The sequence below is a fragment of the Galeopterus variegatus genome, unplaced genomic scaffold, assembly GCF_000696425.1.
Source record: "Galeopterus variegatus unplaced genomic scaffold, G_variegatus-3.0.2 Scaffold196, whole genome shotgun sequence".
In the NCBI taxonomy this organism is placed as follows: Eukaryota; Metazoa; Chordata; class Mammalia; order Dermoptera; family Cynocephalidae; genus Galeopterus; species Galeopterus variegatus.
The window spans coordinates 248,571-269,905 of NW_007726307.1; the positions used below are offsets into that span (position 1 = coordinate 248,571).

General features: G+C 40.1%; 1 protein-coding gene across 2 annotated transcripts; it reads right to left on the bottom strand.

The window, feature by feature from the left end:
- Window positions 1–5,162: 5,162 nt before the first annotated feature.
- CNBP (CCHC-type zinc finger, nucleic acid binding protein) lies at window positions 5,163–17,704 on the bottom strand. 2 transcript variants are annotated; one of them, XM_008565230.1, is made up of 5 exons: window positions 17,500–17,704; window positions 7,686–7,803; window positions 7,473–7,565; window positions 7,096–7,294; window positions 5,163–6,253 (listed from the first exon to the last, which is right to left on the bottom strand). In XM_008565230.1, exons 2-5 carry the CDS (start codon window positions 7,786–7,788, stop codon window positions 6,136–6,138), a joined length of 513 nt encoding a protein of 170 aa, XP_008563452.1. In that variant the 5' UTR covers window positions 7,789–7,803; window positions 17,500–17,704; the 3' UTR covers window positions 5,163–6,135. The 2 variants fall into 2 exon arrangements, with proteins under 2 accessions (XP_008563452.1, XP_008563448.1); XM_008565226.1 differs by having other exon boundaries at window positions 7,665–7,803; window positions 17,500–17,668.
- Window positions 17,705–21,335: the final 3,631 nt, after the last annotated feature.

Below are 21,335 nucleotides of genomic sequence, written 5' to 3' on the forward strand. Positions count from 1 at the left end.
CTAACCCAGAGGGGTTTGGCGTCCCAAGTACAACAGTACCAATAGACCTTGGGGGAGAAAGTGAAAGACTACTAGGCCAGGTTTTAGAAATTACACACATTAATTCTTGAGGGTCTTCTACCCTGGGCTTGCCTTTTTAAGGATTTAGTCCTTTCACTATTATTTCTTCATGATCAAAGTCATCTAGGTAGGTTATCAACCATGACAATTAAATCATTAAAACCATTTGGTGCAAGATTGATGGGGAACTGTATAATGGATGGAAAAAACTACCATCACCTGAACCTACTGACCATGTTTAGGACCACCAAAAGTAAAACCACCTGACATTGTGCCCCTCCTGCTATGATGTAACAGGAAGCACACTGCACCTCCTATGATGTATTCTTACCTTTAAGAAAAAAGAACCAAAATACAACTAAGCATCTAGATGTACCACTATAAAGAAACTATGGGGAATATAACTGTGAAACAGCACCACAGGACATGATCAGCCAAATACAGGTCACAAGAGGCAAGTCAACCCTTGTTTTGGTCAATAAATGTAGACAAGGAACTGTTACAGACTTTGAGACTTAAGAGACATTATCAAATGCAATGTTTAGAGAGCATTTGGATCCTGATTCAAACAAACCAATTAGGAAAAAACTTTGTCAACTGAGAAAAATAAGAATTTTTCATGCTACTGAAGAACTATTAAACTTGTCACATGTTAATATTGTAGTTGGTTTAAAAATATGTATGGGTGAAATTATGTGATGACTGAGATTTGCTTTAAAATCCTCCAACAAAAAAAAGGGTGGGAAAGGTGGCAGAAAAATGATGGTTATTGAAGTTGTGTGATAGATACAATGAAGTTCAATGTATTATTATCACCCCTACTTGTTTAAATTTTTTCAAAATAAAAAGCTTTTCAAATATAAAATCAAATGGAAAATCAATCATATTCCTTCACATCACCACTTATTTGGCATGATAACCACCAGAGCAGAGTCCCTTCCATCCACAATATAAAATTAGCAGTGTTTAAAGGCAATACCAGGGCCGGCCCGGTGGCGCACTGGATAAGTGCGCCGCTTGGGAAGTGCGGCAGCGCTCCCGCCCGAGGGTTCGGATCCCACATACAGACTGGTTCCCGCTCACTTGTCACATGTTAATATTGTAGTTGGTTTAAAAATATGTATGGGTGAAATTATGTGATGACTGAGATTTGCTTTAAAATCCTCCAACAAAAAAAAGGGTGGGAAAGGTGGCAGAAAAATGATGGTTATTGAAGTTGTGTGATAGATACAATGAAGTTCAATGTATTATTATCACCCCTACTTGTTTAAATTTTTTCAAAATAAAAAGCTTTTCAAATATAAAATCAAATGGAAAATCAATCATATTCCTTCACATCACCACTTATTTGGCATGATAACCACCAGAGCAGAGTCCCTTCCATCCACAATATAAAATTAGCAGTGTTTAAAGGCAATACCAAATAAGTGTTTCTCCTCTCAGGTAGTTTGAAAATGGGGGGGGGGGGACAGAAGGGGCTTGCTTCTGAATTTTTGTCCTCTACAGAAAAATCTTGTGAATGCAACCTCTGACCTCTTATCTGTTCAAGTTCACTGTGTGTGAACTATCACCCAAAGTATTAGTGGACAAGGAAATGGTCACAACTTGGAGATGAGTGTCACCTTATCTATATTAGACAGACCTTATCACCTGTATAACTATAGTTTGAGTTTTTTCTAAATTAAAACCACCACCTGGAAGCACTGAAGAAAATGCTCATCCTCTAAATGGGTTTATCCCTAAGTCAGCTAAAGAAAGATATCTTCCCCGACCTTGAACCATTCATCCAAGTCTAATTAATTCTCCATCAGAAGGGTCCTAAGAGTGCCAATGATCACATAAGGCTGACTTGTAAAAGGTAGGTGCAGTCAAGCACCAAGTACTAAAAAACATCCTGAATCTATGTGCCTAACACATCAATTCTCCATTGTCTGATCCAGGAAGCATAAGTGTAGTATGTTGAATGACTTAAGTACCCTATTACCAACCTCACCATCAGAAATGTAAGTATCAGCTACATGAGGGTACATGTTCAATACCACAGGCTGGCTATTAAAATGTTTACTAAAGGATTACAAAACAGCAGTTAACTTCCCTGTCAAGGTTTTGTAGTGGAGTTGAAAGAGGATGGATGTGAAGCAGTTATGTTTAATGAACACTCTTTGAATTCTAAGGCAACCAAAAAAAGATAGTTAAATGTGAACCACAGTAATTAGGAGCATAAGCACTGAAGCTGTTCTCAATGCCAACTCCTCCAAGGACAGCATGTTCCATGAATAACTTAACATATAAAAAATGAAAACAGGATGGCTGGTTAGCTCAGTTGATCATAACACAGTGTTGCTTACAGCAAGGTCAAGGGTTCAGATCACTGTACCAGCCAGCCACCAAAAAAATAAAAAATATACTTTAAAAAATAAAAATAACAAGCACAACAGAATCTTCCCAGACAAAATCTCTCAAAACACTACATAGAAATGTCCAGCTCAGAAACTGTTTTTTCCTGTAACTTCAACAGAAATGTGACTACGTCTATTAAGAAAACCAACTTTTCCTTATGTGGTTTTTTTAGTGATTTGAATATTTATAAACACCCTCAAAACCAGGCAAGTAGACATCATTTTCAGTATAACTTGGTTTTGCTAAACCAGTGGAATCACATTCTACATTCCTATCAATTGTGTAGCAAATTTATGTACTCAAAACATCTCCACAACGGACAATAAATGCTAAAGGAATTAAAGTAAAAGGACGCTGGGAGCCAAGAGGCAGATTACTAAATTTCCAAGGGAAATGCACATCACCAATAAAAAAAATCTGGAAGATGGCTTTATATCAAGTTCTGTATAACAGTAAAACTGACCTAATGCAAAATAAAGTAGATGTCTAGCTAAACCTAGTTAGGCTCTAGACCATGAAATGCAGGGAATAATAGAGAAACAAGTTAAACGACACCATAAGGAAACAGAGAGTAAATACAGGATATTCAAGAAAACTGTCTCTTCAAAAATCAAGTTATGGGGGGAAAAGTGGATAACTGTTAGAAGAGAAACTAAAGAAACATATTAACCAAATGCAACTCATAAAAACCCTGACTGGATCCTGGTTTGGAAAAAGTGGCTATGTTGCACTTCTCTGACGCAACTGGGGCTTTTGAATACAGTATTATATATCAGATGGTACTAAGGAATGTTAAATTTAATAATTATGATAATGGTATTGTGATCATGAGAACATCTTAATTCTTATGGGATACACGATGAAATATTCAGAGTTAAGCATCACATCTATAACTTACTTTCAAATGGATCAGCCATAATTATTGTTAAATCTAGATGCTGAGTATACATGTTTCACTGTACTTATTCTCTTAATTGTTCATTATGAAATTCTTCAGAGTAAGTCTATAAACAAGAGCTACATCTAGTTGATTCATTTAAGTCACTGAGAAGCAGCTTCAAGATGTCAAGGAGACAATTATTCTAGAAGTGGTTGTTAATCCATGGATATTAAGACTAGTCAAGCTGGCAACAAGACAACAAAAACAAGATGACGTTTTATCCATTAGACAATGCAAAATTCCTCGCAGTACCTCCACTTATTTTTCCTTCAATCCCCTCAACTCTGTAAGAAGAAAAAAATCTAGCTTTCAGGGATGAGCAGATTGGCAGATATTACAGAAATATAGGGAACTGGTTTCTTCCTGGTCGATGTCTCCTGGAGAAAGAACTCACTTCAAATTAAGAATCCAGGTTCCTTACTCAAAGGTGAAAGCTTAACCCTCAAAAAAAATCTCTTCTGATAAAATCTTTCATGTATCAAGGCAATATTACCCTCTAAAAACTTTTTTTTTTAAAGGCACCTTACAACCAAGTCTCACAACAAAGCATTCATTCCTATATAAACTGCACGTTGGCTCCCTTTACTTACCTTGATTTTCCTGTAAAATAAATATTTTCAGGTTGAGCCTGCTGGAGTCATCAAGGTCAACACAAATAAACTGTATCTTATGAAGGAACACCTTGTGGTCTGCTATGAATAGGTCCTTAATTATGTGTATCAAAAGGTCTCAAACAAAAGGGAACTAAGGTACTACAATGCAGGACAAGGAATGGCTGTGTGAAGCAAAGCAGTTCTAAATTTTAACAAACCCTCTACCCTCTCCCTTCCCAACACAAAAAGTTGAAACACACAAGAGAAAGAAAAATACTATTATTAACCAGAACTTGGTTGACCTAATGAGCCACAGCCTCTCTCATTTGCCTCATTTTAGGTTTTTCTGAGGCCAAAAACCTTGGGCAGAAAATAACCCCATATACACCAGGCCCCAGACCTCAAATTTAAGTGCATTTAACAGTAATGCCTTTTCATATTTGTGATAGAAAATAAAATTAAAGATATTTAATGTGCTTAAACATGAGACATAGCATTTGCTCAGTTAAAAAAAAAAAAAAAATCACAAAAAGAAAAAAATGACCTCAATGGAAAAAGTATACTATCTGCATCTAACTTAAAGACAGGGGGTGGAAGGGGGGGACAAAGGGCATGGAGTAGGAAGAATACTTGTGGTTCTAGGCTCTAACTAGCTGTATATTATTCAAGCAAATTAAGCTTCTATTAACTCAGCTACCAAGTAAGTTCTTTAAAAACCAGGTGATTTCTAAGGTCAATCTCCACTCTAAACCTAGAAAAAACATAAAGAACCCAACATTTCAAAGCTTTGTGAAGCCCAAGAAAAATATGAAATGCTAAAAACACAGCAATGGTATTAAACCTGTTCAGAACACAGAACTAAATAGCCATCAATATAATGGATTACAAAGAGAATAAAATAATCTACAGCTCTGCAAAGCAACTGACACTAAGGTATCTAAACCCCACGCATCCTGACATAGGGGTATAATCACAATTTGTGATAATGGGCATGCTGCCTGTATGGATCTGGCCATCACATCTTAGGCATGAGTGGTGACAATTTCCTTTGTACCCCATGAATATTCACAACCAAGAAAAAAGAAACCCTATGCATCCTTTTAATAGCAATTTTTCATTACTGAAGACATGACTGAGTTAGTATAAAAAGAAAAGTCCAAACTGTCAGCTTTCAGTCCTCCACATTCCCCTCTTTAATATGGCATTTTGCACTATATACATTAATGAAAATTTGAAACAAACAAAAAGAACTTTAGTCAAACTCCCCTTCCTCCTCCAGCTTTATTGGAATAGTTTAAAATTACATTTCTATTTTCTAGGACTTCAGTTGCTTTTTCCATCGGACTTTTAAAAACTGATTACAGCAAATGAAACACAGTTGTCTAAGTGATATAGTATACAAAAATAACATCTTGATTTCTGTGAAAATGCATTTCTCTGCAATTCCTGAATAGCTCCAAATTATGCTAACTCTGAGCACTGATGTTTACTCCGGGTTTTAGATTTAGTCTTTGAAAAATGTGTTCTAAACCTTTGCCATCACCATCTATATGTCCAGCATCAACGCTGTGATGAAGTTGTTCCTGTTTAGGCTTTTATCCCGATTTCTCTCGCATAGCCATTTAGACGCATGTTTGTCTTTTTATTTTGTTTACTCCCACTCAACTGTATGCTCTATGTAGGGCCTGATATAGATGTTACTTGATGTTATTTAATAGCTACTGAGGTCAGACAATCCAAGGCCATCAATATGCTAAAATTAAAGTTATTTATGGAAGTTCATAGACACTTCCAGAATTGGTTTTACCTCCTACATGGGAACATATTCAAGAAACCCAGGATGGGCTTACTGGTCTAACTCAACTCTTCCCATTCATCAATCCCTATTCACCAGTGGCGCGGAAAGGGGGTTCTTTAACAAAGCATTATACATAACACCTCTACCAAACTAAACATAAACTTTTTTTTGTAGTTAAATGCAGAAAGTCGGTTTTTTTCCACCCCTTTCCTCCTTTTACACGGCAAGTAAAGCTCACTGGCCTGGGAGTAGCCTCTATCTGCCAACCTTTGGCCAGTGAAGAGGATTCAGAGAAAATAATACAACCATCAATCAGAAAAAGGAGGGGCGACAAAGGAAAATAATTAGGCTGTAGCCTCAATAGTGCATTCCCGCGCAAGGTGCCCTGACTCGCCACAGCGGTAACAGTTGACTTCACTTGTCTTGCTGCAGTTGATGGCTACGTGACCAGTTTCACCACACCTAAAAAAGAAATTAAAATGGTTTCACAATGGTGCTCAGAACAAGTAAAACTATCTGCACCAAAGCAATAGTCATTGCACAACAAAAAGCCACTAATAAGCAAAGTAATACATTTTTCTTTTCAAGACAATAAGTCCTCATATTAATAAACTAAGAGCAGGAAAGAGGAATTAGATAACAGCGCCACTCGACTGTACAGCCTAAGCTATAAAATTAAAGTTTTTGCCATAAGAGATCCAACATCAAAACCAAAACACTGGCCAAGGTGTTCTATCTTTATGCCAATTAATCCCTATGGTTTCATGGGTATGTACACACACACCACAACTTATTAAATTGTACACTTTAAGTATGAGTGGTTTATTATGTCACTTTCACAAACATGATTCTGTATATTCAACAAAATAAGATTTATGTAAGTGAATCACACAGCTTCCTATAAAACCTCTGGAAGCTTCACATTATTATAACACTCTAATTTTTAAATATTAAAAAATTCCAGGGCTAGCCAATTTAGCTCACTTGGTTAGAACATGGTGTTGGTACCACCAAGGTCAAGGGTTTGGATCTTCTTACCAGCCAACCACCAAGAAAAAAGAAAAAGAAATTCCATGGTTGTGTAAACTGTCCACGTGCCATAAGCCACAGACTATCATGGCAGAATACAGAGAGAATGATATACAGATGGGCTGCTGGTTATGCATGCCGAAAATAAGTCTCATCTGGTCACAGCTAATTTCCACTGAATGTATTGATCACCAAGGTCCTTCCTTTTATAGCTAATCCATCTCTAGAAGAATCTCTGCAATGAGTTTTCCTCCAGCAACATTCTAATAACTTACCTATAGCACTTCACTTTGGTGCAGTCTTTTTGAATGTGTCCAAATTCTCCACAAGAATAGCACTTCTGCTCATCCGCATGGTCGCAGTCACGAGCCAGATGGCCTGGTTTGCCACAGTTGTAGCAGCACTGCTCTCGCTCTCTTTTGGGTTCCTTGCAGTCCTTGGCAATGTGGCCACCTCTACCGCAGTTATAGCAGGCTTCAACAATAAGAAAAAGAAGCAGACCAAGACTATAAAACCTTTACAAAGAGTCATGTTTTAAACTATAAGTACAAAACCTCGAAGGTAGAAAATCCTTTCCCATGCTATGTAGAGTAGTACATGCTCACCTCTCCAAGTACTAGAGGGGTACAAAAAGGAAGGGTTAAATACTTACCATCTTCCTGGAGATCACAATCCTTGGCAAGATGACCAGACTCACCACAGCGATAACAGATGTCTGGAAGAGATGAGGAAACAAACTGGAAACCTATTTTGAGCAGAAAACAAAAAGAATATGGCCAATTAGACCAGTCTTGATACTAATGAATACTGAAGTACTTCAAAATTTTTTATTCGACAAAAATACCTCTATCCGAGGTAAAACCACCTCTGCCACGGCTTCTCATTCCACGACCACGGCCTCCACCAGTAGGGCATTCCCGGGCCCAGTGGCCAGATCGTCCACACTTGAAGCACTCATTGCTGCTCATGGCTGCAGTTTAGATCTTTCAAATATTAAAAATGACAACATTAAAACACCTAAAATTACTTTTAGCTTTTATTCCCTTTTAAAAGAATTTCTGTAAATTATTTTGGGGAAAAAAGCTAGCCAATGTATTGGTTAGAAAAATAATCACACACTATGTACTTAGGCATTATAGGCCTATTATAAAATATATTAAAAGTGAAAAACAAATTGTAAAACCTTGTATATATTTCCATACAATTACTAGTTTTTTTGTTTTAGTTTGGGTTTTTTTGGCAGCTGGCCAGTAGAGGGATCCAAACCTGCAACCTTAGTGTTATAAGGTTATGCTCTAACCAACTGAGCTATCCAACCAGCCCCCCCCCCGTTTCCCATATTTAAAACCATTAAGATGAAATATATATGGCTTAATATGCACATAGTTAATAGTTATTGATGGGATGATGGAATTTACAGGGTGTCAATGAACATCCATTATTAGAAATAATTGGTAATAAGACCTCATTCCAGGTCCAACTTAATGGACACATTTTCATGGTTATGAGCCAATAAGCATTCGGGCAAATGAAAGTAACTGATTTACTGGTCACAAAACATTTAAAATAACTCAAAACCAATGGAGCTGTAGAGTGTGGATTCTGAGGGTGAGAAGTCAGTGAAGAAAAATAATGTCTCTGTAATCTTAGCACCTAACAAAGGGCCAAGTCATACTGTACCACTTGCCTAATGATTGAGAATCTCTACAGCAATCACATTTAAAAAAAAAAAAAAAAAAAACATTCAAGACGTAAATTTTATCTCTGGAGAGTCAAGTAGTGAGCTTTCCTGAAAATAACAGGAAAACAACAAGGAGGCACACCAAAGTGCTAATAGCACTGACAGCACTGGGAACATCTGTTTTTCTATTCCCCCCTCTCTCAATGTTCCTGTCATATAATTTTACACTTGAAACAAGGTTATCTGGTCACCAAGGTCACAGGTTCAGATCCCCATAACCGCCAGCCAGCCAAAAAAAAAAAAAAGAAAAAAAAGAAAGAAAAATTAAACAAGGCTACTTGGAATTTCATAATAGACTCCTTTATTTGGTATCATTTTAAAATAAAAATAAAATTCTCGCTAAAGCAAAGGGATTTTATACTTCTTATATAATAATCTAAAAATAAGCAGAGGCTATTCCTGGACTAGAATAGAATGAAATGGAATAGAATAGAATGGAATGAAAACACTGTAACTGCACATTACCACACTTCCATGTCTAAATGTTTTTACACCCTTAATTCCAGTATTTTGTTTTTTGTTTTTGCCAGTCAAGCAACGGTACACAAAGCATTTTATTTTATTTTATTTTCCTTTTTGTCTTTTTTTGTGACCAGCAACAGGATCGCAGCCCTCGGTGTCGCGCCCGCACCGCGCTCAACCAGTGAGCGGACCGGTCTCTATATGGGATCCGAACCCTCGGCGGGAGCGCCACCGCACTCCCAAGCGCTGCACTCTACCGAGTGCGCCACCGGGCCGGCCCCACAAAGCTAAGCACTGGCACCACAGTCTAGAAAAACACTGCTTCAATTAAGACTGACCAAGTAGTAGAACTGCTAAACCAACCACTGCCCCCAAAATCCAAAAGGCAGTTAGAAAAATGGCAAGGTTCCCCCCTTTATGTAACTGTTTCATTGTTACTTAATCTAGTGACTAAAAATTAGTTTCATTTATCGAACATTCAAAGAACCCAATACTAATTTATCCCAACTCTGCAATCTGATTGAGGATAAATTTTCAAATGAATCTATCAACTCTTGCCTCTTGCCTATGAACAAATTATCACAAAAAATGTTTTGGCTGTATGGGATGCTTGTATGTACAAAGCACAATTCTAATCAGAAGAAACTAACCAGGGAAGGAGATTAAAAACATTTTTTCACAGAATTTGAAACTACATTTGCTTTGTAACCATCCTAATAACTTGACTGGTGTTGGCATTCTAAATTGTGATGAGCTTGCTTGGTTTCCATCAGAGGACATCAGGGTAAAAAAATAAGATGGCACATAAAATGGTCAAAGAAAGTAGCTGCTTATGGCACCTCCTCCCCCAACGATCCTCATTTTCTTCATTTTGCATCTTCTCCAGTTTACAGTCAGATCAATTTGAGCACATTTAACTATTGCTCTCAAAGAGTTCTTTGCACATAAATAATCACATTTTTACAGTGTAATCCAGGCAGTGATGAGTCCTGAATATTTTATAATTTAGTATTAAACAAAATCTGATTATCCAATATTCAATATGTATTTTTAAAGCTAAAGTGATAGTTCTTTCAGACTGCCTTAAGAGACCTCTGTTTATTTCACAGCTGTAAACTACAAAGGAAAAATGTTACAATGAATAATCAGATGCTTATCAGTGAAATAAAGTCAGCAGTCAAAATTTCATCTTCACTTTCAGCATAGAAATACTAACTTAAAAAAATTAGTTACTCAAGAACTAGATAACCACTGTGAAGATTTTTCATCAACTGTCCTTCTCTATTATGTCTTGTTTATCTTTATTCAAGAGATCCAGATTCAAAGCATATAGAAGAAAAAAGTGACAGGAAAAGAAATACTTCTGGAAAGGGAACAATCAGCTAAACTAACATTTTAAAATTAAAACGAAACTCTACTTCCTCCTACCCTAATTCCCAATCGAAAGTTGGTTAGGGCTGGCCCGTGGCTCACTCGGTAGAGTGCGGTGCTGATAACACCAAGGCCACGGGTTCGGATCCTATATAGGGATGGCCGGTTTGCTCACTGGCTGAGTGTGGTGCTGACAACACCAAGCCAAGGGTTGACATTCCCTTACCGGTCATCTTTAAAAAAAAAAAAAAAAAGAAAGAAAGAAAGAAAGTTGGTTAAAATGTGATCATTTCAGTATGAACTACAAATTACATTTAGGGAAAGCAGTATTTCTCCACTTAGTAAAGAAAATAAAATAATCTCATTAATAGTGTCTTATAGGACTGCAATTAAACTACCATTCTGCAAAAACAGATACCCACCTCTCAGTGGCAAAGGCAGAACTTTCACAACAGAAGTTTTAGAAATTGTTTTGCCAAATTTTTAGTCTCATGTAATTGTTTACTACAGTAAATGAAGGCCAACCCCCCCCCAAAAAAAACCCCAAAAACCCCAAAACCCTACTAAGTCTTAAAGGGGGAAAAAAATGAACTTCCCAAGACCCATCACTAGTATGACACCTGCTTTTTAAAGAGGTCTTTCCAGTGGGCTCAGGTAATGCATATGCAATCTGCCTTCTCTTAGCCAAACCAATCACAAACAGTGAAATCAGCTACATTTTCACTGAATAACTGGTCCCTTGTGATACATTATCTCTTTAGAGACATTATTAAACCAACCAATTCCCCCTGTTTTAGAGGCAGGCTACTTATCCTAGGAGGCAGGTCCCCATGCTAATACTCATATGTACAAATGTATTCACTTAAAAGGTCTTTAGAGAATTTCATGCTATTCCTTAGGAAAACGAAAGACAGAGCTAAGATTGTAGCTCCATGATTCTCACTGAATTGTTCCTGGCTGGAATTTTGAGGCACTTGTCCTTGGCTCCCTCGCCCCTTCTCCACCTGTCACCTTTTCCAACCTTCAAGGGCCAACTCAAATGCCAATTCTATAAAAGAATCTGACTACATCTCCCAGCCTAGAAAACTCGCCTTCCTATTAAGACCCAGAGCACTTTATCACTGTCTGACAGCACTACATACTGCCTTTTATCATGTTCTTTGAGGGCAGAAACCAAGTAATTTATCTTTGAACAATTACACAGTTATCCTTTCAGTAGCAGTTATATATTTATATTTTAACTGCTTGAGGGAGTGGGAATCTTATAGTCATTTGTTGAATGAAACTAATTATGTATCTTATACAAACCAAATCCATTCTAATCAAGTACTAACAATAAAGCACCAAAATTCTTGCTGTACCACTTGCAGTAACCCAAGTTACTGTACCACTATTTTAAAGTGAACGTGTATTTTCAATCATGTACTCATTAAGGATTGACTACAATCACTCTCTGAAACTTCCATCTTTCTGAAATAGGTAAGATTCTGTACAAATGAATTTCGGGGATCCACAGCTTTCAGCTTCTGACAGGAATTAAGACTCACCACTCTAAAAACATTCCCAATATATTGAAGAAAATAATCCATAACACAAGTAACTTCCACTTATAAATGTTCTTTTTGGGATTCTAATCTATAATAAAGAATAGAAAACAGATCAAAATAATTAACTGCTGAATGACAAAACCAATGAAAGTGAGAGAATTTATTTCATATTATCTAACATAACCTCCACATGTGGCTGAGAAATTTTCACCTGAAGCCACTCAAAAAGCCAGCAGCCAGGACCCATAACTTGCCACCCAGGCTCTTCCTATTACTCCAAGAGCTCACAATCAACTAGACTTCAGTACTATTTGACAGAATACTACAAAACATACACACTAATTAAAGATAAAAATCAAAATACTGTATTTTCACTGTTGTCAGGCAGCAGGAGAGCATATATTCTCTTCCTTTTGTTAAAAAACACCGATATGGGGGCCAGCCCAGTGGCGCACTCGGTAGAGTGCGGCACTTGGGAGCGCGGAGGCGCTCCTGCCGAGGGTTCGGGTTCGGATCCCATATAGAGACCGGTCCACTCACTGGTTGAGCGCGGTGCAGGCGCGACACCGAGGGTTGCGATCCCGTTACTGGTCATAAAAAAAAACAAAAAAAAAAAAACCCACCGATAGGGGCGGAGCCCGTGGCGCCCTCGGGGGTGGGGCGCTGGGAGCGCAGCAGCGCCCCCGCCGCGGGTTCGGCTCCTATATAGGGATGACGGGTGCGCTCACAGCGCTCACTGGCTGAGCGCGGTGCGGCCGGGCTCAAAAAGGACAAAAAAAAAAAAACCCACCGATAGGGGCGGAGCCCGTGGCGCCCTCGGGGGTGGGGCGCTGGGAGCGCAGCAGCGCCCCCGCCGCGGGTTCGGCTCCTATATAGGGATGACGGGTGCGCTCACAGCGCTCACTGGCTGAGCGCGGTGCGGCCGGGCTCAAAAAGGACAAAAAAAAAAAAACCCACCGATAGGGGCGGAGCCCGTGGCGCCCTCGGGGGTGGGGCGCTGGGAGCGCAGCAGCGCCCCCGCCGCGGGTTCGGCTCCTATATAGGGATGACGGGTGCGCTCACAGCGCTCACTGGCTGAGCGCGGTGCGGCCGGGCTCAAAAAGGACAAAAAAAAAAAAACCCACCGATAGGGGCGGAGCCCGTGGCGCCCTCGGGGGTGGGGCGCTGGGAGCGCAGCAGCGCCCCCGCCGCGGGTTCGGCTCCTATATAGGGATGACGGGTGCGCTCACAGCGCTCACTGGCTGAGCGCGGTGCGGCCGGTCTCAAAAAGGACAAAAAAAAAAAAAAACCACCGATATATCTACATGCACTAATATATTCTAACACAGTTAAGATTTTGGGACCACAGGTAAGTCAGCTTAATCATCTGCTGTGTTACCCTAAAGACATTTGTCCACTCTCCTGTCCTTATTTTAAAAGGGAGATAAAGCTGATCTGTGGTAAGAATTGTTACAAGGTACCTTGTGCCTAATACTGTGCTCACTCTAAAAACTTGTAAAGGTTGATGCCTTCTGCATACATAGCTATTCTTTCCTTTCCACTATTCCCCCAATTAAGATAGACTGCTTACAGGTAGATTAGAATTCAGCCCAATGTCTACATAGCAGGCTTAGAGTAGGGCTAGCTCTGCTTATACTTATTATACTCTTATTATACTCTTGCTTATATTCTAGTCTGCTTCCTAAATGGAATGAACAAGAGGAGAAAAACAGGTGATTTTTTAAGTGACTTCACGTTTTCAACTACCAGAAATTAGATCCCTGTTTCTAAGTTTCAATTTCTGTATATTAAATTTTCATGACACAAACCACTTAAAAAAGAGGTGGTAGGAGCACAGGGCAAGCCAGACAAGAGGAGGAATATGACAAAGTCAAGATAACACTTGAAGAGATTGAAGACTCACTGTGAGGAGCCATGTATGTTAAATTAAGAGGCTAGACTATTTTACAGACATTGTGCACTTATCTAGGCTTTAAAGATATTAAATCCTAGATGCGATAAAAGTACAAATGGTGTACAATCTGTCTTCATTAACATCAATAAATACATTACACTTTTAATATTAAGAAAAAGCCAGTGAACTACTTAAATCTAACAGAATATGGTCAAGACTAACAATGAGTTCTAATAAAAGAAACAATCATAACTCTATTCTAAAAATCACACTAAAAATAAGTAGAAACAGTAAAGTTGGGAATAAAAATGACAACAGCAAAGTATGGTGTGTATCTGTCTAACTTTATCATTTTATATGGTTTTCGTAACACAGCTGTATACATTCAACATTTGTATATATCCTTATTTTCCCCAAGTTCACGGTTATCCCCGACTCATCCATGTTGTTGACCTGACTGCTGTTAGACCACAGCACAGATTTTGCCCTCTGAATGCACTCACTCATTATTATGCTCCAATAAGTCGGTTTAGTGTTCCACCATGGTACTGAAACACTTTGGACTCTTGTAATAAAAATAAACTACCAATACAATGGAAGGAAGCAAAACACGTTCTGCATTACCTGCACTCTGGCCAGAATAATGAAGAAAAGCACATTTACTGGAGCAAGTCTTATCCTGGTTTCTGCATTTACTGCCTGATGCTGGTTAATTACAACCATTTCTGCAGGCTCTGATTACCTCTGAAGGGTCTTAATTAACAACTGAATATCTACTATGAGTCAGGCATTAATAAACAGTTTATAATTTTACAACCCTGCAAGATATGATCTCTTGCTCCATTTTAATGATAAGGAAACTGAAGATCTGAGACCAAGTGACTCACCAAAGCCATAGTTATTAGAAAGGATTTCAACACTACAGCTCTAAATCCTCTACAGAAATTTACTTGTTAGGGTTAAGTGATAAAGTACACAAAATTACTATAGAGTACACCAGGTTAGATCATTGTAGCATTTTCATATTTATAATTAACAAAATCCTTCTACTTACAACTTGAATTTTGATAGCTACAAGTTCTTTTTATTATCCTAGCTGTTTTTTACAATATGAAAATGCTACACAGCTTTCTGGAATCTCTCAATGGCATTCTCTTACTGCAGCAGCATCTGACACTGTCAGATTAGAAGTTCTATTAAGTCAGACATTACCAAAAGAGCGTTCTCCACATAGCAGGCCAGGATGCCTTGGCATCAGTCTTATGGCTCTTCACTTACTGTTGGGAGGCTAAGGAGGGTGAAGGAGCCAACAATTTTTTAAAAAGCTCTCACTCTTGCAGGGAAAAAAAAAAAGCAAAATCTCTCTGTGGTTAATTGTTTAGCCAATAGAGCAATCTTTCCTATTAGTCCAATGGTGGTGGTTCCACTGCTTTTAAGCACCAAATTTAATACCTTTCCATATATGTGCCACATATTTTCACTAGCCTTTAAAAGAGTAAAAAAAAAAAAAAAAAGTCATGAATCCTATTACAAAACTCATTTATAATACCTTAAAAAAGAAATCACTCTGCCGGTTCCAGATGTTCAAATGCCAGTGTTAAAAATGCACCTTGGTCTTCCACTAATTCGGTTCAAAGTACTTTACAGACTGCACAACCGTTTGAAAAACATTAGCTCTCTTGTTACCGATATGAAAAGGAATACGACCTTTGAGTCCCAAGAAAAACTTAGGCAGTTTTCTAATGTGCTAAGTACACAAATATATACTATCAGCTTAAAAAAAAAAAAAAAAAAACTGTTCCCAAGAGTTGCAATTTGGAAAAAAAAAAAAAAAAATTTAGGTCTTTAATTCAGTCCTTGGGAATCTAATAAATTATTTCTTTTATACTCCAATACACAAAGAGCTCCTTGTAGACAAGAATCAGGCTCAACAGACTTTTAAAAAAAAAAACAAACATGTACCTAGGACCGAGGCACTCTATAGGTGTTTGATAAACCTTGATAAAAGTAATTCAGAGTATTTTTTTACTTTTTTTTTTTTTTAAAGATGACTGGTAAGGGGATCTTAACCCTTGATTTGGTGTTGTCAGCACCACGCTCAGCCAGTGAGCGAACCGGCCATCCCTATATGGGATCCGAACCCGGGGCCTTGGTGTTATCAGCACCGCACTCTCCCGAGTGAGCCATGGGCCGGCCCCAGAGTATTTTTTTAAAAGGAAGGAAAAAAGCCTTGAAGATAGGGACATCTCATACTTCTTAAAACCCTCAAAGCCTTACACTCAAGTTATACTGATTGAGCAAATGAGTAACTACTATACTAATTTAAATTCAAAGATTAACTCCTTGATGCAAATATTAACCGGCTATTTTTCTCTCCAAAATTGGGTCAAACAATAAACCTATTGTTAAAAACGTAATTTGGGGGAAAAATGGGGATGTAAATTAATCTTTTATTTTAAAAAGACAACAAATCCAGAGTCTTGGCTTCTTTACCTTACCCCTTCGGTAGGTCCTTCTGAACACTACTTCTAGCTTAAGTCGTAAGACGATTACTGAGCAATGTTGTTTTTTTTTTTATAAGACCCCCCCAAGACAGCTGTAGTCACTTTCTTCGGAAGTGCCCATGTGGTTAACATGTGGCAAACAGCACAAGCTTTACCCACAATAAAATCAACACCCAAACCAATGTGGGCGATTATGCCGTTCTAAAACAGGTTTTCACGTTATGGAAAATCTAGACGGAGACTAGCTTTATTAAACTTCGTGGCTCGTTTGTAAATTTTTTCAGTTCAATTAATACAAAAAGTGATGCAAAGACTATTACTACTACGGTCTTGGAGGTTTGACAAATTCACGTTATTTTCTGATAACGGGGTTTCTTTAAAGGCCCCTGCAACTTAGGCCGTCTTGAATCAAGGCAAGCGGGCCCTATCGGCCCCTTTTCGAGTGGCAATGTAAGAACAAGCACCTTAAGAGTGTTTAAATGACGACAGGAATTCAAGAATCTGGGAAGCTACCAAGTACGGAGAGTATACATTCTAGAGGCTGTCAAGTCTTCCAGCGGAGTGTTCCGCCACCCCAAACACAAGGGTTTCTTCGAGGCCCCTTTTCTCAGACCCCCAGAACCGCCGGCACATGGCCCGCCAGCCCACCACCCCACCACCCCAGCACATGGCCCGCCAGCCCACCACCCCACCACCCCAGCACATGGCTTGCGCGGGCCGCCACCCATCCCCCTCCATCCGCAGCCCGAGGCCTTTCCCCACCGCACCGCTTCCTTCCAGGAAGTTCCAGCCAAATCGACCCTCAGCCCCGCATTCGGCGCCCCTCGAAGCCTCAGGACCTCAGCCCCACGCGCGCCAGGGCCCGGGCCTCCATCGCCGCGAGCCTGCGGCCTGGGGTGCGGCCTCGGCGCCGGGAGAGGCCCCGAGCGCGGCGGCCAGCTTCCAGGGCCAGAAAGCAGGACGGAAGGGTTGTCCGTCCGCGGCGGGACGCAACCCCGCGCCGAGGCGGCGGCGGCGGCCCAGCTTCCCGCCTGACGCAGCAGCGGCGCAGGTCGAAGTGCGGCCGCCATCGCCGCCTCACCGCTCCCTACCCTCCCGTCCGCCTCTGCCCGCAGCCCGCACAGCGGACCCCGAGCGTCGGCTCCCACCCCCAGCCTCACCTTCGGCGTCTGAGCGGGCCCGCAGCGGCGGAGACTCGGACGCAGGCCCGGGCAAGGCGGCTCGCAGGGCAGCGGCTGTTTATTTTCGGGGTCCTTGCCTGCGCCACACGCGGGTCTGCACACGGCCCCACACACGCCGCTGCGCACGGCTCTCCTCCGCCTCGCCCACGCGGCCAATCAGCGCGCGGGGCTAGGCCGTCCAATCGGAGCCTCCCGCGGAGACGGCCGTCCACCCCGAGCGCGGCGTGGGGCGGGGCGGGCGTCGGCCCCGCGCGCCGCGGCCTTTCCCGTCGTACCCCGCGCGCGGCCTTTCCCGCTGGGAGTCAGGCCCGTGCCAACTCTGTACCTTTGTCGCCGGGTTCAGACCCACCCAAACGGGTCGAAATCTGGCAGTCCCCGCCTTGGCGATCTCTCCCAGCAGCTGGAGCCAAGGGGTACCAGGAGACGGGTCTCGGTGCAGTGACTGGGTGGCGTCGGGCCGGGGGACATTCCTCCCCTCTCTCGAGCCCCCCCGCCCTGGGCTGTCAGAGCTAGGCCCGATTTCCTGATTTGAGTTTGGAGAAGTCCGGACTGTCGCGTCACGGAAGTGGCTGCGGCCACGGGCTCTGAGATCTGTTTTGGTTTTTGTGTGAGCCTGGGCAGAGCCCGAAAGGCCTTGCTGCTCTTACTGCCAGGACTGATATATCCCCCAAAATAAAAGCTTCTGTGAGGGCGAGGGGCCTTCCCTGTGGTGGTGGCTGAGAAAATCGTGAAGGGAAAGGCAGAAACTCTGTCACAACATGCCATGTGACCCGTCTAGAACGTTTCTGAGTGGCATCCCCTGGGACGTAAGAGAGAGGGCCAGGAGAGCCATTGGACCTGGACTTCACATTCAGGAATGGAGTTTAGCTTAGATTTTGTATTTTCTCCAAAAGAGATTGTATGCATAGTCATAGACACTCTGTCAGGATGAAACCAAAAACGCTGTCATCATCCAGTTTAAATTGTTCAATATGAAATAAAGCATTCCGGAACAGTGTCCCATTTTGGCATGGATTTTATTCGAAACATGAAAAAGATGGAAGATTACCAAGTCTGAGCTGCAAGTGGTCCTGAAATTACTATAGTCTCATAGTAAACTTAATATGCCCCTTTAGGTTAGTATCCACTCCGTGCTGTGTGGGTGTATTCCAGCAATGATTCCTTTAATGAGTATTCCCAAGTCTGAGCTGCAAGTGGTCCTGAAATTACTATAGTCTCATAGTAAACTTAATATGCCCCTTGAGGTTAGTATCCACTCCGTGCTGTGTGGGTGTATTCCAGCAATGATTCCTTTAATGAGTATTTTACTCTTTGAAGTAAAATGCACAGATCTATTAATATGTTAATACTGCGATGAACAGTTCTTGTTTGTAGCATTAGTTCTGCCCTTGGCTGTGTAGCGAGCTATACTTTTGCCCTTAGTATCATCTCAGTGAATCCTCCCAGTTCCCAAGGCTGTGATTTTTGAAATCATGTTTTGAGGAGGCAGTATAGCAGAGCGGTTGAGAGCACAGTGTTGAGAGTCAGGCATTAAATTTGGGTTCAGATCACTAGTGCTTGCTTAATCATTGTAAAGCATTTAGGAGATTATGCTCAACATAGTGTCAATAAAGAGTAGCAATTATCAAAGAGTGAATGTATGATTTTAAGGACCAATGATATGTTTTAACTTATTTTTAGCCAAAACAATCTAAAGTAAAAACGTTTTTTTAATTCAGTATGAAAAAGCCCCACTTCCAATCAGACAATAAATGCCCAGCAGTTTGTGTATTGAGCTATAACACTGGAGGTGCCAATAATAAAATGGTATTTTGTATATGTATAGTTTTATTACCAAGAAGCTTACACAGCTTTATAGATTTCCCCTCCCTAATTTGATTAATCTTCATAGTATCTTGAGGTAAGGTGTAGTGTAGCAATTGAAGACACTTAAGTAGTGACTTTCTCAACTCTAACAATGAGTCAGTATAATGTGAGGCCATGCACGAAGTCCAGCCTAGGTGCATCCAGACCACGCCAGGAAAGCAAGTTAAAATTGTCATAAGAACCATAAATTTTTTTTGACTTGTTTTTTGTTTACTGTTTCAACACAGTGCTGCATAAAATGTTTGCTATTCATCATAGACCCAGGGATGGAATGTTCCTAATAAAATTTTTTTTTAAAGCTAAAGAAAATGAGGGCAAGTGTGAAATAGAAGTACTGATCATAATGTTCTTCTGCAGGTTTTAAAAGACTTAAGTAGAAAGAATTGAAACATACTGTGGTCTTTACTGTGTGGCTCTGGGAGAAGTAACGGCTGAGGGCTCTTCTCTACCTGGCCTGCAGGTTTCTGTAATGACTATTATTAATAGAGCCAGACTGATCATGAGGTATTATGACTGTCTCCAGAGAAGACCTGTGATGGAATCTAACTACATTGGCTCATATTGCCTGGATATGCCCTGAGGTACACCTATTTCCACAAGAGATGTTTGAAAAAAGAAAGAAAATGTAAGAAAGAAAAAAAAAAAGCCAGCTTAGTCAAAAAATAAACTGCCAACAGTATTTGAAGAAACAGGCTCCTATTACATTCCCTTCCCCTGGAGATGTATTTCATCCCACTCCTCCCTCCAGTGTTCAATCTGACCCATGTAGTGTACTCTGCATTGCAGGTGTTACCAAGGTGACTAATCAAGACACAGACCTTGCCCATGCAGAACTTCCGGGTAACAAGGGCCACAAGAAAGTATTAAGTGTCTGGAGAGAGAAACAGCTAAAATGCTGTGATTCAGCATGATTCAGGATTCCTTAAAATGAGTAGCAGTTGAGCAGAAATACTTGCCAACTCTTAATTCCTACTTAAATGCCGAACTGCATAGTTCATGCCTTATATCCTGCTGTTATGTTGAGATGATATATAAACTCTTCCATGTCTTGGTTTCTCTGCCAGCAGAGAACTGGAGCTTTGTGACTTTGCTTGGAAAGTATGCAACTAAGGTTGAGTAGAATAAGCTGATGTTTCTACCTCTCGTGTCTGCTTCTGAAGCAGAAACACAGTTTACCAAGCTAAATCCTGAAATAGGAATCTGTAATACTGATAATAGTTCATCATTAATATAAAGTTCTAATCACAGAGACTGGTGTAAAGTAATTACTATTAAAGTGTCATTTATTATTATTTCTATTATTATTATTATTATTGAGAGCTTATTATGTGCCAGGCATTGTATATAACATTTTTCTAAGTTTTCACAAAACCCCTATGAGATAAGTACTTTTATTATTTCCAAGAGGAAAAGGTTCAGAGAATTTAAGTAATTTGGCCAAGATCAGAAAGTGAATAAATGACAGGGCAGTCTTCAAACACAGGTGTGTTCAAACAAAATGTTACTGGCCTCCTGGTGTTTATTGAGACCTAATCCTATAGCTTCCCATGGACACCTTAAACAGAGGGTAGAGGGAAAGCTAACTGGTAGGAAGGAAAATAGGAAACAATTCTGCAGGCATGCCATCAGTTAGATAGCATCCTCCTCCGTGACCTTGAATTGAAACGCTCTCTACTGCAAATTGTTAGAGAAATTTTTTATTTGCAAACAGTTTTAAAATTTTCAGAGTAAAACCACCCCACTTTTTTTTTCAGTCAAAGAAAGTAGATACATTATTTAAAAAGAAAAGTAATCACATATCAAGTATCTACATAATTTAGTTAAATTTGGAACTAAGTAATGAATAGCAAAATAATGGTGTATTTAAATTGTTTCCACATGGTATTTTACAAGATGTCCTTAAGTTGTTCTTTTTTTTTTTTTTTTTTTTTTTTTTTTTTTTTTTTTCC

Coding starts and splice junctions, on each gene's coding strand:
- CNBP (XM_008565226.1), bottom strand. CDS start 7,788: ATGAGCAGCAATGAGTGCTTCAAGTGTGGACGATCTGGCCACTGGGCC. Junction 7,566..7,664: donor TGGTTTTACCTCGGATAGAG/GTATTTTTGTCG, acceptor TGCTCAAAATAG/GTTTCCAGTTTGTTTCCTCA. Junction 7,295..7,472: donor TTGTGATCTCCAGGAAGATG/GTAAGTATTTAA, acceptor TTATTGTTGAAG/CCTGCTATAACTGCGGTAGA.